Here is an 18,143-nt window from a genome sequence, read left to right on the forward strand (position 1 = left end):
CCTTTTGCTCATGACAGTGTTGAACTGTTGCTAGGAATAACACAAGTTATTAACACTACCGTAAAATATAATTCTAGTTACATTAATAACAAAGATGAAAGAACCATACAGTTTAATGACTTTTATAGTAAGAACTGGGTGACTGATAAGTGTGACCCGAAGACAGATACAATTTCGCGGGCTTTTTTAAACTATTAAGTGGCACACCTCTGTAATTAATCTCAAACACGGGGGCATTTGTCGTCAAATCCAATTTTGTTATAATCCACTCTCCTAATAGTGGCAAACCACTCGCCTAATGTAATCCAGGGAGCAAATACAATCCCTCCATTTAAATTTCTACTTTGTCTAATTTTAATTATTTCTGAGACATAATTATTTATTTATTACATCTACTAGTTATTATAAAAATAAAAAATTGTTGATAATTCTATTACTACTACTTGGTAAAAACACAAAGTTGTCAGCATGATCCATTTTATTCCCGCCATTAATTAATTTATTTTTCTTTAATTTTTGTAGAGTGCTTTAAAAGGTAGATTTTTAATTTGGGTGATAATTTTAATATCCGGTTTCTTCTCTCCAAAAATATCTACTCCATCTCTTATTAATTACTACCAATTTTTTGATTCCTTTTCTACTATTTTTGGAATTTATAATTTGGTATCTGAAATTAAAGCCTGGGAATATTTTGCCTGGAATAAAGAATGATTGAGCTTCTGAAGGTGTTGAGATTTCGTTCATCACAATAATTAAGGTAAATTAGGAATTTAATCATTTCATTATAATTCATTTTCTCCATTTCATGTTTTTATTTCATTTTCTTTTGGTAATTTTGATTAGATACTTAGATTACAAGTATTTTTCTCTCTGCATTTTGTCCTGTATTGGTTATGAAGTCTCTTTCATTCTTGTATTCTCATCCCACAATCCCACATGCATGCAAATTGCTGTTATTATAGGTAGTTTGGTGTATATTTGAAGAAAAGGGAAGAAGTTTCTCCCTTAACATGTAGTAGGATGTAAGTATGTTGTAACATTCATATGGGGAGGATGGTTGGTTTGGTGACCTCCCATCTGCCCGGTTTCGGGTACGAGTCTCGGCAGTTGTGTACGGTGTACCGTAGGGAGGAGGAATGTAGCGTTCATATAAGCCATTTTTATGCACAAACACAATGCAACAAGGTTTCTAAAAACTTCAATTCCCCCAATGTACTAGTTAGGCTGTTATCTCCACCTTATTCTTATTTCTTATTAGACCAGAAAACCAGATCAGACCAGATCAGAAAAAACAAAAAACGCTCACAGAAAACATCCAAATCAGTCCAAAAACTAGAAAAATCAGATCAGGTGAAGAGAACAAAGCCAAATCTGGATTAAACTGGTTGTTCTTTATTTGTTGGGGTATTTTATCTATGACAATTCTTCATTTTAGAATATGAATGATTTAGGAAATTCCCAGTTTCTCTCGGAGATTTGTGAAAGTGTAAATCACAACCATGTATATACGAAAAAATCCAATTTTCCACACCTCTAAAAACCTCTCTATCAAGTCCGAAAAGTAACACACAATGCCACCCAGATATAACATTATTCTTATTAACCTTTGACATTATATTCACCTGATTTATCACCTAAACTTACAAAAGTGGGGCCTTAATTACATACGTTAATCAACTAGTTGTGTCTTGTAACTTTTGTTCCATTCAAATTCAATGATGAGCAGTTGAAAAGTTGGAAACCCATCTGTAAATTCATGTGTGGTTTGTTTTTCTTGTTGCTGAAATCTATTTTGTGGGTCCTTATACTAGAGAATCACAAACTTTTTTCATCCCCTTTTGCGCATGAGATTGTCTGGTTGAGTACATGACTTGTTTTTCTCATAGTTATAACAGAAAAAAGATGGTTTACTTTGAGTTTGGTTCTTTTTGTTCATTTTAAGTAGTAGTTAATTAGTTATGTTGGCATAACGCACAAGACTCTTGGATTCTTCTAACTGTCCATATGTGGTGTTAGGCTTGGTTTTGGTAAATGTCACCTACTATAAAGCAATTCATAGAAATTGCGTCAAAGGTTTGTAATTATGCTGTCAACTGTCATGTTACATAAGCTTATTCCGTAGTTTGTTTTATTAGAAGTTTCTAAACGCTTTTTTGAGGGGTAAATATCCGCGTTTCTTCATGATTTATCAATTTCATTGATGTCATTGTTACAATTTGCTTTCCCTAGGAAAGAGGTTATTCCTCTGTCCGGAAAAAATAGTCACATATACTATTTTAGGATGTCAGTAAAAAAAATTTGTCACAGTTTCTAGAATGGAGTAAAAGATTTGTATTTGACTTTGCCTAAATGCTCTTTCCATTTGAGTGAGTAATGCATGGGGGATTAGGGGGGGGAGTATGATCATGTTTGTCACCATTTTGACTCAAGTAAACTCTATGCTTGAAAATTTGAACGTTAATTAGTACATTGTATGCTCTTTTAAATGACCGGTAATTGTCATTTTTTTTTTTACTAGCAATAGTTTCCAATGTTATGTTCAGATGCTGCCGTTAAGTTTTGTTGGAGCTCCATTGGAGATGACAAAACGCCGCTGGAAGGAATTAATGCAGACTTTGTATGAGAATCACTTTGATCCAACAAAGGATGAAGAGCTGAAAAAGTCTAAAATAGGTGACAACCCTCTCTCTGACAGAATGTTAGCTCGTTTATCCTTTATACTGTTGTGTGGCTGTTTCTGCAATACATATAGAAATTAATCAAAATATAACTCTTTTTACTGTGCAAAATTACATGAAGAAATAATAATTCACTACTTAATTTGAAGGAGTTTTCATTTGGTACTAATAGCTCTTCATTAGTGTAAATATCCTAAGGTATTGTGGTCAAACTCAAAGAAAATATAGTATATGACTGAATAATGGATGGCTGTTGAATATAACTCGATCAGAAATTTGACAGCAGAAGTGACATTTGACAAATGCTTTAACTGAAGAATTTTGTGATCCTTAGCTGGATACGCCTGATAGCATAGGGTGTGTTCTCTTCACCTGTTCTGGTCTGATTATTCTAGTTTCTGCTCTGGTCTGAATGTTTCTGTGAGTGTTTTTTGCCTTTACTTGTGTGTTATGATCTGATCTGATCTAATAAGTAATAAGAATAAGGTGAAGAGAACAGAACCTAACTGGTTCTTGAAGCCAATCTTTGTGATTAAGGATGAAATATGTCACACGTACTGAACTTATTGTGTAAGAAGTGAATACCATGCAATGAGCATGAGTGTGTGACAATCTAGTTATATCATCATTTGTAAGTTGATTTAATAAAATTATGTGTTTCATCATAAGCTATGTACCATCTCACACATCATGTGCTGCTACATTTTTGGAATTAACTAACAAAAAACTGCTCAATTTCAGATATAGAAAATAAACTGCCGAAGATCATAAAACTTGTAAAAGAGAGACGTCAGAACAGGAGAAACAGGAATGTAGAAGCAAACTTGAGAAAAGAATCTGAACTTATTGAGCTGATTGAAGATTTCCACAAACAGTATCAGTTTGTTTATGGCCAGTATGATAATCTCAAAGGACAGCTATCTCAAACCGTAAATGGGGTAAAAGAAGATGAGGGTTACTTTACAGCCACCTCTAGTTCAGACTCAGAGGCCGAGTTAGAGAAAGTTGTAAGCAGTCTAAGCACAGATGATCATACTCATCTGAACCAAGAAAAGGAGTCTTTTAACTCAGAATTATATGTAGAAGCAATAAATAAAGCTTGGGAAAATGAGAAGACTATGCAAGAATTGAAAGAGAAACTTGATGAAAAGGGAAGAGTAATTACATCCCTAACTCGGGTGCAGAAGTTTCATCAGAGGGAAATTTCAGGTTTGATGAAGGAACTTGAGTCAGAGATTTCTTCCTTCAATATTAAGTTGGATGAGATATGCTCTGATAAGAAGAAATCAGAACAGGTAGTGGAGAACAAGAAATTCCAAGATCAGGTTTCAAGATTTGAAGAGAAAGTGAAAGAGATGGATAAAGAGATCAATGAACTGGTAAATAATGGAGTTGATCAGGTTGTTATTGAAGAAGATGACATGTGTAAAATAAAGGGATTGATAGTGCAGGTGAACCATCTGAATCTAAATGTGGATTGTTTGGTTGATGCTCAGAAAAGTGATTCTGAGAAACAAAAGGTATTTCATAGTAATAATAATAATAATAACAATAACAACGGCTTTGCAATGCATGAGAACTTGCTGGATCAGGTGAACAAAATGAAGCGTGATCTGGGGTTTATGAGAAAGAAGAACACAGAACTTGAGTCAAATATCAAGAAGAAATCCCGGGAATGTTCTGAATTCTTGTCACAGATAGCTGAACTCACGAAAGAAGTAGCAAAAAAGGCGCAAGAATTTCAGAAAATGCAGAAAGAGAAAGAGGATTCACTAGTGAGAGTGAAGAGCCTTGAATTAGAAGCACGGAATTCAAGCAGCCATAGTAGTGAAAGAGAGAAGCTAATCGCGAGAAAAGAACAAGAAAAGTTTCAGTTAACACAGGAAATTGAGGGATTACAAGGGAAGATTGTGAAGATGGAGAAGATGTTGAAAGAAAGAGAAGATCAATTCACTGCACTACAAAAGAGACTTGAGAATGGAAACGATGATAATAGTTCTGCTCAGATCATGGCTTTGATGGCTCCGATTAACCACATTGAACAAGAGCTTGAATTAAAGAATGAATCTGAAATACAGATTAAGATTAAGAACAATGATATCAGTATGTTAACTGAAGAAAAGGAGTCACTTCAAGGGAGGATATCAGTATTAGAGAAGAAGCTGGAAGATAAAGAAGACGAGTTGTTACATTTGAAGAATGAAATGTCTACTCAAATAGTAAGTTTGAGTAAAGAAGTAACCCATCTGAAGCAAGAAAAGGATATGAGAAGGAAGCTTGATGTCGACGAACAGATAAGTTTGCGAGAGAGAGAGATTGTTGAGTTAGTGGAAGAGAAAGAAAGCCTGCAAATGAAGATTTTGGAGCTGGAAATAACATTGACAGATAAAGAAGACCAAATTGCTGATGTTCAGAGAAGGAATCGAGTTGGGGAGAATGAGGTAAGTCATTTACAGGGAGAATTGTCAGATGAAAGGAAAAAGTTTTCAGAAAGACTATTTCAGCTGGAAAATCAGAATGATGAACTGAGTTTTAAGGTTTCAGATCAGCAATTTATGCTAAAACAGCAAGAAGATACGATCAACAAATTAAGGGGGGACTGTAAATTGGTGAAAGGGAGATTCATTCAGGCTACAGAAAGGAAGATGGGTGAAGTTGCAGAAGAATTCAGGAAGAATTTCGAGGATCAGCTTCGTATGTTAAGTAGAAGGATAAGAGTTGCAGAACAGCTTCATGCTGAGAATAAAGATCACTGTAAGAAAATGCAGGAACATTGTCAGCAACAACATCCAGGTCTAGAGAAAAGACTTGCTCATCAAGTTATTTCATCTGGGAAAACTGAGATACAGACAGTTTTTAAAGCAGTTGATGAAATGATGAAGGGAATGGAGAGTTTGGTGATCAATGTTGAGAAAAAGGAAGGGAGTTTCTTAGAAAGATTGTCTAGTGTGTGTAATGAGATTCAGGTTGCAAAGAACAAGATAAAACCATTGAAAAATGGCGAGTTTCAAGGGTCGCCATTTGCGTTTACATTGGATGAGAAAGAGCAGGATAAAATGATGAAGGAGAAAGTAAGGAGGTTAGAGGCAAAGGTGAATAAAGAGAAAGGTGATAAGTCGAAGTTGATGAGAGGAATGTATGAAATGCAGAAGAAGGTGGCGGATTTGGAGAAGGCGGTTGTAGAGAAGGATGAAGGGTTGTTGAGATTAGGAAATGAGAAAGTAGAGGCTATAAGGCAGTTGTGTATTTGGGTTGATTATAGACAAAGCTGTTTTGATCAACTTAAGAAAGTCATGTTGGTGAAGAAGACTAAAGGTTAAAGGAAGAGCTTAAATTACATGATTTAATTTCTTTCTTAATTAACCTCCCCTTTTTTTGAAGCATTCTTTAGCCAATTAATACATGAATTTTGTACAATTTAAGCCCTAAAATAGATATGTTATGTACAAGTATAATACTAATATATACTCCCTCCGTCCCATAATATAGTGCCCGTTTGACCAAAATCACGGTTATTAAGGTAAAGGATAACATTGATAATAAAAACAATAATGATTTGTACTTTCAAGATAAAGTACATGTTAGTTGGCAAAAATGGAGAGATAAATTATAGATTAAAGGTGTGTACATAATAAATAGGCCTAAAAAGGACAAAAATCAAGCACATGGGTTGAATAAAAGTCAAAAAGTACAATTTTCAAAGTAAAAATTAATGGTTTAAAATAGAAATAGGCACATCATTTAGGGACACCATTTTAGGAAAACAGGCACTATATTATGGGACGGAGGGAGTACTATAATGTGATAATCATAATTTGCTGTGGCAGATTGAAGTTTGTTAACTTTTGATAATAGATTGATCTTTCTTTAATTCACCTACCACCTTTGAAATATCTAAGTGGATGCATACTCATGGCCATGGAGTCTTGGGCCCAACATATATGTTTACTCTCAAACTTTTATTTTAAAAAAGAGTAGATGGAATACGACGGGAATATGATGTTGTGATCGATGAAAGGATGTCGAATACTTAAACAATGAATCCAAGAGTATATAAAATTGTGCGCTCCTAGGTGCGGGAATCGTGTCTCTTTCATGCTTTCTAGCTAGCTAGTGTAAACGTTTTTCAAGGGTAACATTTGGTGCATGCATTTAGTTTAACTAGGATTGTTATCTACTAACAAAAGTTTGACTCAGGATGAAGTTTCACTTCCAACAAGGCAACAAAGTTGAAAATAATTAGTTCACAAGTTTAAGTCTAAAAATTGACGCATGTAATTTGTGGTGTTAGATTACTTCTATTTCCTTTATTTTAATTTCTATTAGGAATTAGATTTACGCAAGAAATTCAAAACAATACATGCGGAGAAATATTCAATATACTTACTTTGTACTACCAAAAAAGACAAGGGTTGATTAGATTTTTAGATATGCGAATATCAAAATACCTTTTATTTTTATTTTTGTGAGGAATATGCTTTTTTAATATAGACATCTAAATCTTAGTGAACAAATTAAGGGAGTCCCACTGTTTTTGGGGAGGATTTGCCAATTTGGGGATTGTGTTAGAAAATATCAAGTAATCAAACATAAACTCACAATCATAGAAAATAAGGATGCCAAAAAAATGAGATGCAAAAAAGATGATGTATTCATTAGCAAACAACGCGCGGGAAAGCTGCCCACCTGGCATCATCAAACTGCCGACCAAGAATTTTGTTTTTTAATGAAGCTTAAAAATTAACTACTCCCTCCGTTCCTTAATACTCGCACCGGTTTGACCCAGGGTCGGCCATGGGGCAGGGCATAAGGGGCCGCCGTTCTGGGCCCCAGGGAAAAAGCCCAACATTTATTAAGCCAGTTAATGCAAAAATATGTAATATTCAATGAAAAACTTATAGTATGCACTGCAGAGCAGTGGTTTGATTGCCTGATATATCAGGGCGTCCACCAAGGTTCGACAACTAGAGGTGGTAGTTTGTTTTTTTTTTTTTTTTTTTTTTTTTTTTGTTATTTCTCATTTGCTAACTATGCAATTATAATCTATTACTCAATTAGAATCCAAATAAACACCAAAAGTAGAGCCGTGTACTATCCTTAGAATCATATATTTTCTTCTTCATTTGTTAATATAATCACACTCCTTGTTTTAATTTGGAGTTTAGCAAAAATAATTGGATTATAGTTTATTGTACTTCAAAAATTATCACTGACTTGCTAAAATTTCAAGTTTCATTTCCCTTCAGTAATTCATCGTTGTCTTATGCTTGATGATTAATATTTAAAATATTAGAATATAATTCATGTTTAATGGCACAAGGTTGAAAGTATTCAAGCCTTCATATTTTGTAATAGAGTTAATTTCTCATGGCTAATTTAATTAGATATAGAGTAGTATTGAGTCTTAAGAAGTGAAACGCCAATTATTTACATAAATTTTTCAATAATAAAAGTACATTACATCGATTCACAATTTTTTTTTCTATGTGCCCTTTTAAAAGTAAGGGCCTCGATTTTTTGTTTCGCCCATAGGCCACCAAAAAGTCAGGACCGACCCTGGTTTGACCGGTGCGGAGTTTAAGACACTTAAATTGACTTATTAATTTAATGGGTGTTAGTTGATAGTGGGGTATTTTTTAATATAGTTAGTGGGAAATTGGTAAGAGGTGGAGAGTGGTGAGTGGGGGTGTGAATTTTTAAATGATTTTTTGTAGGGAATATGAGTGTAGGTGGGGTTAGTAAGTAAGTGTGAGAAATAATATAATATTGGTATAAATTTCTATTTATAGAAGCGGTGCAAGTATTAAGAGACGGCCCGAAAATGAAAGCGGTGCGAGTATTAAGGGACGGAGGGAGTACATGAAAAGTTATTTTAGCTTCTATTAATACTCGAGGAAGTATTTTTAGATATCAGATATGTGCTTGTAAATACTCCATATCATAGCAAAAGGCAATAGGAAAAAAACAAAAAAAAATTGAATGGTAGTTCCTTTAAACAAAAATGGCACTTTTTTTTTAGAATGGAGTACTTTTTTTACATGAATGATACTTCTCTTTTTGTCTTTTAGCTATTTATATTTTAACTGATATATGTATTCCCACACATATCTAGTATCGAAAAAACGACCCCATCAATACTCCATAACTTATTTAAGAATTACGTACTCGTAGTACTTCTTACTTTTTTCTATCCACGAAACCACGAGTGTTTAAGAATCTTATTTTGGTGTGTTTGTGTGCAACACCGAGGACAAGAACAATATTTTACCATGCTAATTATTAATTTTGTTATGCCACGGTTCTATTTATTTTAATATTTTCCTTCTATTTAAAAGAAAAACAAGTGTATATAACTTCAGATAAAATAAATTTAAGAAAATTAAGGTTACCAACAATCTAATATACATATATAAAGGAGGCATATTAGCTGAAAGTTTAGAGCGCCACCTAGGATTACTAATGGTTTAGGCCAATCAAAAATAAGATTTATAATTTCTTTTTGAATTAAAAAAATCAAGTGTCACGTAGATAATTAATTAGATACCATGTAGATATTTTAATTAATTAATTATTAATATATACAACTCCATCAAAATCAAACACTCTAATAATTAAAAAAATAATCGATTGCCACGTAGATAATTAATTAGGTGTCACATAGATATGTTAATTAATTAATTAATTAATTACTAATATATACAACTCCATGTAAAATCAAACACTCTAATAAAAAATAAATCTAAAATAAAATTCATCCAAAATCAAACAATAATCTAAAATAAAGTATCACGTAGATAATTAATTAGGTACCATGTAGATATTTTAATTAATTAATTATTAATATATACAACTCCATCAAAAATCAAACACTCTAATAATTAAAAAATAATCGATTGCCACATAGATAATTAATTAGGTGTCACATAGATATGTTAATTAATTAATTAATTAATTACTAATATATACAACTCCATGTAAAATCAAACACTCTAATAAAAAATAAATCTAAAATAAAATTCATTCAAAATCAAACAATAATCTAAAATAAAGTGTCACGTGGATAATTAATTAGGTACCATGTAGCTATTTTAATTAATTAATTATTAATATATACAACTCCATCAAAAATCAAACACTCTAATAATTAAAAAATAACCGATTGCCACGTAGATAATTAATTCCCAAATTCTTATATGAGACTGTCCTCACCATCAACTGATGGTGAGACCAGTTCACACTTGCGAATTTAAGTATGTTACTTCTATAGTTTAGACATGTTATTTTTTTTTATAATTTTAGAGGAGGTACTTTTTTTAGTTTAGGTGTGTTACTTCTATAGTTTATACATGTTACTTTTTTTATACGGAGTAGTTTTAGGGGATATACGTTCTTAGTTTAGGTATGTTACTTCTATAGTTTAGACATGTTACTTTTTTTTATATATAATTTTAGAGGAAGTACTTTTTTTAGTTTAGGTATGTTACTTCTATAGTTTAGACATGTTACTTTTTTTTTATAATTTTAGATGAGGTACTTTTTTAGTTTAGGTATGTTACTTTTATAGTTTAGTGTAATACCCCGAAACTTTTAAACTCGTTTATTAAAAAATTAATAATATTTTATTAACGTAATTTCGTTTCAATTATTAGATATAATTTAAAAATTTCGCTATTTTAAACGTTTTTACGATTTATTTTAAGTGATAAATTTATAAACGAAAATTTATTTATTTTTCGTTAACGATATATTTTACGAGACTTTGTTTTAATTAAACATTTATATATTTAGTAATTTCCTAAAATAGCAATTAAAATTCAGAAATTTGGCCTAACTACTTGAAATTACTAAAATGCCCCTAAAGGACAAAATTTTCAATTTGCTTCTTCCTCCCTTGCCTTCCACGTACATGGAAGAAGGAAGCCATTCTTTCCTTCCTCTCTTCCCTTATTCCAGTCTACATTCATTTCCTTGGAGCCCAAGAACTTTTATTCTTCTAGAAATCAACCTAATTACAAATTGAATCAATTTCAGAATTATTTCAATGCAAAAATCAAATTAACAAAATCTGAAAATTCCTCCCTTGTTCCTCCTTATTCGAACCACCACAACCGGCAGCCATCTGCCACCACCTTAACCACCACTGCAGACCACCAACTACCCAGACCCGACCACCCACTTCGCCGGCCGACCACCTACTCCCACCATACCTCCCTTCGCTCTCCCTCCTCCTTCGAAATACTCCCTGCCTTCCTTCCCTCTCCTCTTCGTGGCACCACCAAAGCAACACCACCACTTCGTCCGTCACCAATCACCAACCCACGAACCACCAGCCACCGCGTCGACCGCCCAGAACCGCCCCAAGTCACCACCTCCACTTCCCCTGTTTCCTCCCTGTTTCGCACACCTCTGTCTCCCTCTTTCTTCGTCGCTGCTGCACCCCCCCAGGCCACCGTACCACCTTTTATAACCACCTCAATCCCCGGCGATAGGCCGCTGCGCCGCCCCGGGTTCGACCCAGAAACACCCCTCCCGTGCTTTTTCTCTGTTTCGTTCGAACACCCCTTTCCTTTTTCCTTGCAGCTCCGCCGCCGCGAAGCCACCACCCCCGCTGTCGCCTCTCAGCCGTGGTTCCGCAGTGCGCCGCCCAGCCAACCACCCCTGCCTCCCTTCCTCTTCCCCTGCTCCTCCTTCGTGCCCTCCCTTCCCCTGCTCTCGTGCCTCCCCTGCATGTGTTTCCCTTTCCAGAAAATAAGAGAAACAAGTTCCCTTTAGGAACCTTGTTCCTTTTATTCCCGTAACCAGGCCCAAATCCCTTAAGCCCAATTTTTTTTTCAATGTAAGTTTGCTATTTTAGTCCATTTACTAATCCAAATGTTTTATGAAATAAAATGGTTACTTAAAATAATATTGATTTTATGAAATCTGATTTAAATAATATTTTCGTTAATTTATGAAATTCAAGTAATATATTCCTGAAAACCGATTTATGAAATTATATTTATCACTAAAATTGGTGTTTAATTATATTTTCATTAAAACTATGAATTTATATATTTCTAACTTTTCTTTTGAAAATTCGTTATTTATAATAATTCGAAATTTCTAAGTTAAATTATTACCATATTAGTAACTAATTCAATTATTTAATATTTTGAAAGAAATTGGACTCGGAGTTCAGGAAGAACGATCCATCGAACAGGAAGTATAAACTACGGGAGGTAACATCTATTGCTAACACCCACAATTCCCTTATGAAACGTGTTTTATGAGATTGTGAAACGTATTTATAATGATATGCTTTTTATTGGATTGTGGGATATGAAATGTGTTTATAAGTGTATTTTATGAATGACGATGTTCAAATATGTTTATGAATGATTTTATAAGAATGATGTTTATGAGTTACGAATAAGATATGAAACATGATAAATAAAAGTGTAACCGGTTCTGGCAGTTAGTGGGGTTACTATTTCTAGGTCGTGCACGTACCGCCGTACCGCGGGATACCCAACAAGGGAGAGTGCTCCTTGAGGGTTACCGCAAGCTAAAAGAGAAACTATTTAGGTACGGGCGTATGTCCAACAAGGGAGAGTGCTCCTTGAGGACTATCGCAAGGTGGGAGACGTCCCGCAAGGCTAACTTGTCAGTTACCAAGTAAAATGAAGGTTTTATGAAAGATAATGGGAACTATTAAAGTTTCAAGTTATAAATGATGTTTTATTGCATTTATGAAAATGTTTTACTGTGTTCTATTCTCCCTGATTGCAAAGTAAATAAAATGAATTGAAATGAGTTTACGCTGTTAGGGTAGTATGTTACTGGGCCTCGGCTCACGATGTTGCTTTTGTTTTAGGTACGAAGAAGATCATGGGATGCCTTAGAGTGAGGATGCAACCATCAAATTCACGATCGATGTTTAGTAAAGATAATTATGTCATTAGTAATAAAGGGATGTATTAATTAAACTCTAAGTTTGATCTCATGATTTGAGTTAGATTTTAATACTAATATTAACCAAATGCTAAAAGTATTTATTATTAAAGTTTATTTAGTAATTTAAAAAGGTTATGTCGTCTTGTATTTCCCACGAGGGAAATACGGCAAGTGACGCTCCGACTAAATTAGGGTTTCCGCTGCTAATTAAAGATAATTAACCTAATTAATGGTGTTTAGAAGTCGGGGCGTTACAGTTTGGTATTCAGAGCCAAGGTTCTGCGACCATAAGTGCTAAACTTTACGGGTTTTGCACGAAATAAAATTTATTAGGTTTTAAGCAAGAATTTTAAGGAATGAGAAAAAAGAATAAGTTAAAATCATGCTAAGTTAAAATGAAATGAGTGTGAGTGATAGGACGGGGAACGCAACGGGAATGTTTCTTTATTATGATTTGCAGAATTTCTTAGTCTAATTTCAAGAAGAAAAGATTATCTGAAGTGTTGTATCCTTGCGATCAGATCGGCGATGACTTCAAGCGGAAATATTCCTATTAACGATAACGATGTTAACGATGGCAATGGTAATCACAAATCTGTATTAGCGCTGGGAGGAATGCAAGAAAGAATTGAAGAATTGCGCAAGGATCCCATTTTCGGGGACACTCCTGGAGAAACAAGCGATAATCGAATGGATTTAATGAGATTGATAATGTCGGAACTTCTGCAAGGGAATCGTCAAAAGCCAAGGTCAGAGCAAGAAGAATGCTCCAACATGTTCAAGAAGTTCGCTTCTCATAAACCCCCTACCTATGATGGCAAGCCAGACCCTACTGAATTTGAGGAATGGATTAGCGATATGGAGAAGCTATTTGATGCTACGCAATGCCCCGAGAAGTGGAAGGTCAACTATGCCGTCTTTTACTTGAAAGGACAAGCCAACCTATGGTGGAAAAATGTTAGAGGAATACAAAATGAGCCTGGTTTTGGTTGGGAAAAACTGACGGAAGCTATGCGGGAACAATTTTATCCCTATTCTCTGCAACTGCAAATGGAATCGGAATTTATCAAATTGAGTCAAGGAAAGAAGAATGTCCTGGAATATGCAGTGAAATTCAATGAGCTTGCTCGATTTGCCCCTGACCTGGTGACTACTGATAGGCAAAGGATGAATCGATTTGAAGGAGGATTAAGCATTGAGATCCGTGATCGTCTTTCGAGTTCTAGAATTTCCACTTTCCAAGAGTTGTACGATCGAGCAATTAACGTCGAAAGAATTATCAAGCTTCGAGAAGAAACATATGGAAAACGAAAAGGGAGCTTCGAAGAAAATCAACCGAACAATAAGAAACAAAATGTCAATGTCAGCTATCAAGGAGGGAATAACGGAAACCAAAACTTCAACAAGAATCGTGGATGCGCCAAGTGTGGAAGATGGAACCATACTGAGAAAGAATGTCGAATTGGTACGCGAGATTGTTTCAAATGTGGTAGCAAAGATCACCAAATCAGAGATTGTCCGCAAATACATCGAGAGCAAGGTGATAGGAGAAACGATGAAAACAAAGGAAATGGTGGCACTACAAATTTCAACCGTAATCCCCCACGTGGAGCAACTTCGAATGGAAGAGTGTTTTTAATGCAAGGAAAAGACGATGACGCAAATGACAATGACGACTTCGCTACTATGGAGTAAAGAATGAATGATCTTTTGAAAACGCGTGATCGAACATCTAGAAGAAATAGTCTAAACTAAATGATGGAAATTTTGAAAGTAATATGCGTTAATCAAGTATCAAACTAAGATGTATTACCATCATTAGTTATATGAATGTTATGCTTATGTATGAAATTTTCAATTAAAGAATTATGTGTTTAAGATATGCTTTATGAATTATGTTTATGCTGACATGATTGTATTGGTAATAACTAATCGTTACGTATGAAAGTCGTCTTCGATGGAGGTTCTCCTGAGCTCAGAGTATGAGATTGTTATAATAAATGACTTTTACGAATTATTTGAGTATTGCAATTGTTAGATAAATATTTATTCTCATTTTCAAAGTCATAAATTTTGCATTAAATATTACTATTTTTTTGGTAAGAAAAATATTTTCAAACAAGATATCACAAAGTAAAATGGGAGCCTAGTCTAAGCTAACAAGTTTGCCCCTTTTATGTTCTTTGCTCCTCGATCCTATTTTATGAAGTAAAGTGGAGGTACGAAAGATGCTGGCAGAATGTAATTGACCTTAATGACGATTAAGGGTCGATATATAATTTTGCCCCTTTTGTATTCTTTACTCTTCGATTCTAGGTCTTGAGTTGAAGCGGAGTCATTAAAGAAGATGGCGGAATGTAGGCTAGACAATGTCGGAATTGGAATGAAATTGTGAGATCTTGGTTTTAAATAAAATATCGTACTTTTATTCAAATATTTTCAACTTTCAACGATCAATTCAAGTTTCGAGGACGAAACTTTTTCTAAGGGGGTAGGAATGTAATACCCCGAAACTTTTAAACTCGTTTATTAAAAAATTAATAATATTTTATTAACGTAATTTCGTTTCAATTATTAGAAATAATTTAAAAATTTCGCTATTTTAAACGTTTTTACGATTTATTTTAAGTGATAAATTTATAAACGAAAATTTATTTATTTTTCGTTAACGATATATTTTACGAGACTTTGTTTTAATTAAACATTTATATATTTAGTAATTTCCTAAAATAGCAATTAAAATTCAGAAATTTGGCCTAACTACTTGAAATTACTAAAATGCCCCTAAAGGACAAAATTTTCAATTTGCTTCTTCCTCCCTTGCCTTCCACGTACATGGAAGAAGGAAGCCATTCTTTCCTTCCTCTCTTCCCTTATTCCAGTCTACATTCATTTCCTTGGAGCCCAAGAACTTTTATTCTTCTAGAAATCAACCTAATTACAAATTGAATCAATTTCAGAATTATTTCAATGCAAAAATCAAATTAACAAAATCTGAAAATTCCTCCCTTGTTCCTCCTTATTCGAACCACCACAACCGGCAGCCATCTGCCACCACCTTAACCACCACTGCAGACCACCAACTACCCAGACCCGACCACCCACTTCGCCGGCCGACCACCTACTCCCACCATACCTCCCTTCGCTCTCCCTCCTCCTTCGAAATACTCCCTGCCTTCCTTCCCTCTCCTCTTCGTGGCACCACCAAAGCAACACCACCACTTCGTCCGTCACCAATCACCAACCCACGAACCACCAGCCACCGCGTCGACCGCCCAGAACCGCCCCAAGTCACCACCTCCACTTCCCCTGTTTCCTCCCTGTTTCGCACACCTCTGTCTCCCTCTTTCTTCGTCGCTGCTGCACCCCCCCAGGCCACCGTACCACCTTTTATAACCACCTCAATCCCCGGCGATAGGCCGCTGCGCCGCCCCGGGTTCGACCCAGAAACACCCCTCCCGTGCTTTTTCTCTGTTTCGTTCGAACACCCCTTTCCTTTTTCCTTGCAGCTCCGCCGCCGCGAAGCCACCACCCCCGCTGTCGCCTCTCAGCCGTGGTTCCGCAGTGCGCCGCCCAGCCAACCACCCCTGCCTCCCTTCCTCTTCCCCTGCTCCTCCTTCGTGCCCTCCCTTCCCCTGCTCTCGTGCCTCCCCTGCATGTGTTTCCCTTTCCAGAAAATAAGAGAAACAAGTTCCCTTTAGGAACCTTGTTCCTTTTATTCCCGTAACCAGGCCCAAATCCCTTAAGCCCAATTTTTTTTTTCAATGTAAGTTTGCTATTTTAGTCCATTTACTAATCCAAATGTTTTATGAAATAAAATGGTTACTTAAAATAATATTGATTTTATGAAATCTGATTTAAATAATATTTTCGTTAATTTATGAAATTCAAGTAATATATTCCTGAAAACCGATTTATGAAATTATATTTATCACTAAAATTGGTGTTTAATTATATTTTCATTAAAACTATGAATTTATATATTTCTAACTTTTCTTTTGAAAATTCGTTATTTATAATAATTCGAAATTTCTAAGTTAAATTATTACCATATTAGTAACTAATTCAATTATTTAATATTTTGAAAGAAATTGGACTCGGAGTTCAGGAAGAACGATCCATCGAACAGGAAGTATAAACTACGGGAGGTAACATCTATTGCTAACACCCACAATTCCCTTATGAAACGTGTTTTATGAGATTGTGAAACGTATTTATAATGATATGCTTTTTATTGGATTGTGGGATATGAAATGTGTTTATAAGTGTATTTTATGAATGACGATGTTCAAATATGTTTATGAATGATTTTATAAGAATGATGTTTATGAGTTACGAATAAGATATGAAACATGATAAATAAAAGTGTAACCGGTTCTGGCAGTTAGTGGGGTTACTATTTCTAGGTCGTGCACGTACCGCCGTACCGCGGGATACCCAACAAGGGAGAGTGCTCCTTGAGGGTTACCGCAAGCTAAAAGAGAAACTATTTAGGTACGGGCGTATGTCCAACAAGGGAGAGTGCTCCTTGAGGACTATCGCAAGGTGGGAGACGTCCCGCAAGGCTAACTTGTCAGTTACCAAGTAAAATGAAGGTTTTATGAAAGATAATGGGAACTATTAAAGTTTCAAGTTATAAATGATGTTTTATTGCATTTATGAAAATGTTTTACTGTGTTCTATTCTCCCTGATTGCAAAGTAAATAAAATGAATTGAAATGAGTTTACGCTGTTAGGGTAGTATGTTACTGGGCCTCGGCTCACGATGTTGCTTTTGTTTTAGGTACGAAGAAGATCATGGGATGCCTTAGAGTGAGGATGCAACCATCAAATTCACGATCGATGTTTAGTAAAGATAATTATGTCATTAGTAATAAAGGGATGTATTAATTAAACTCTAAGTTTGATCTCATGATTTGAGTTAGATTTTAATACTAATATTAACCAAATGCTAAAAGTATTTATTATTAAAGTTTATTTAGTAATTTAAAAAGGTTATGTCGTCTTGTATTTCCCACGAGGGAAATACGGCAAGTGACGCTCCGACTAAATTAGGGTTTCCGCTGCTAATTAAAGATAATTAACCTAATTAATGGTGTTTAGAAGTCGGGGCGTTACATTTAGACATGTTAATTTTTTTTAATATGGAATAGTTTTAGGGGAGGTACATTTTTAGTTTAGGTATGTTACTTCTATAGTTTAGACATGTTACTTTTTTTTATAATTTTAGAGGAGGTACTTTTTTAGTTTAGGTGTGTTACTTCTATAGTTTAGATCTGTTACTTTTTTTTTTTTAGTTTTAGGGGAGGTACGCGGTTGGTTTCGCGCTCGTCACACCATCAAGTTGATGGTGTGACTGGTCTCACAGGAGACGCGCTGTAATTAATTAGGTGTCACATAGACATGTTAATTAATTAATTAATTAATTACTAATATATACAACTCCATCTAAAATCAAACACTCTAATAAAAAATAAATCTAAAATAAAATTCATCCAAAATCAAACAATAATCTAAAATAAAATAAATAAA

At 34.7% G+C, this 18,143-nt stretch overlaps 1 protein-coding gene across 1 annotated transcript; it reads left to right on the top strand.

Annotated features, from left to right (window-relative positions):
* The first annotated feature begins 493 nt into the window (after nt 1-493).
* On the top strand, nt 494-6,483 carry LOC110786365 (COP1-interactive protein 1-like). Its single transcript, XM_056831117.1, has 3 exons — nt 494-757; nt 2,544-2,673; nt 3,420-6,483. Exons 2-3 carry the CDS (start codon nt 2,544-2,546, stop codon nt 5,996-5,998), a joined length of 2,709 nt encoding a protein of 902 aa, XP_056687095.1. The 5' UTR covers nt 494-757; the 3' UTR covers nt 5,999-6,483.
* Nucleotides 6,484-18,143: the final 11,660 nt, after the last annotated feature.

This window comes from Spinacia oleracea, chromosome 6 (assembly GCF_020520425.1).
Source record: "Spinacia oleracea cultivar Varoflay chromosome 6, BTI_SOV_V1, whole genome shotgun sequence".
In the NCBI taxonomy this organism is placed as follows: domain Eukaryota; kingdom Viridiplantae; phylum Streptophyta; class Magnoliopsida; order Caryophyllales; family Amaranthaceae; genus Spinacia; species Spinacia oleracea.

What these genes read in the sequence shown, in the direction of transcription:
- LOC110786365 (XM_056831117.1), top strand. Translation starts at nt 2,544, where the DNA reads ATGCTGCCGTTAAGTTTTGTTGGAGCTCCATTGGAGATGACAAAACGC. An exon ending in GCTGAAAAAGTCTAAAATAG is followed by an intron (nt 2,674 to 3,419) that starts GTGACAACCCTC and finishes GCTCAATTTCAG; the next exon opens with ATATAGAAAATAAACTGCCG.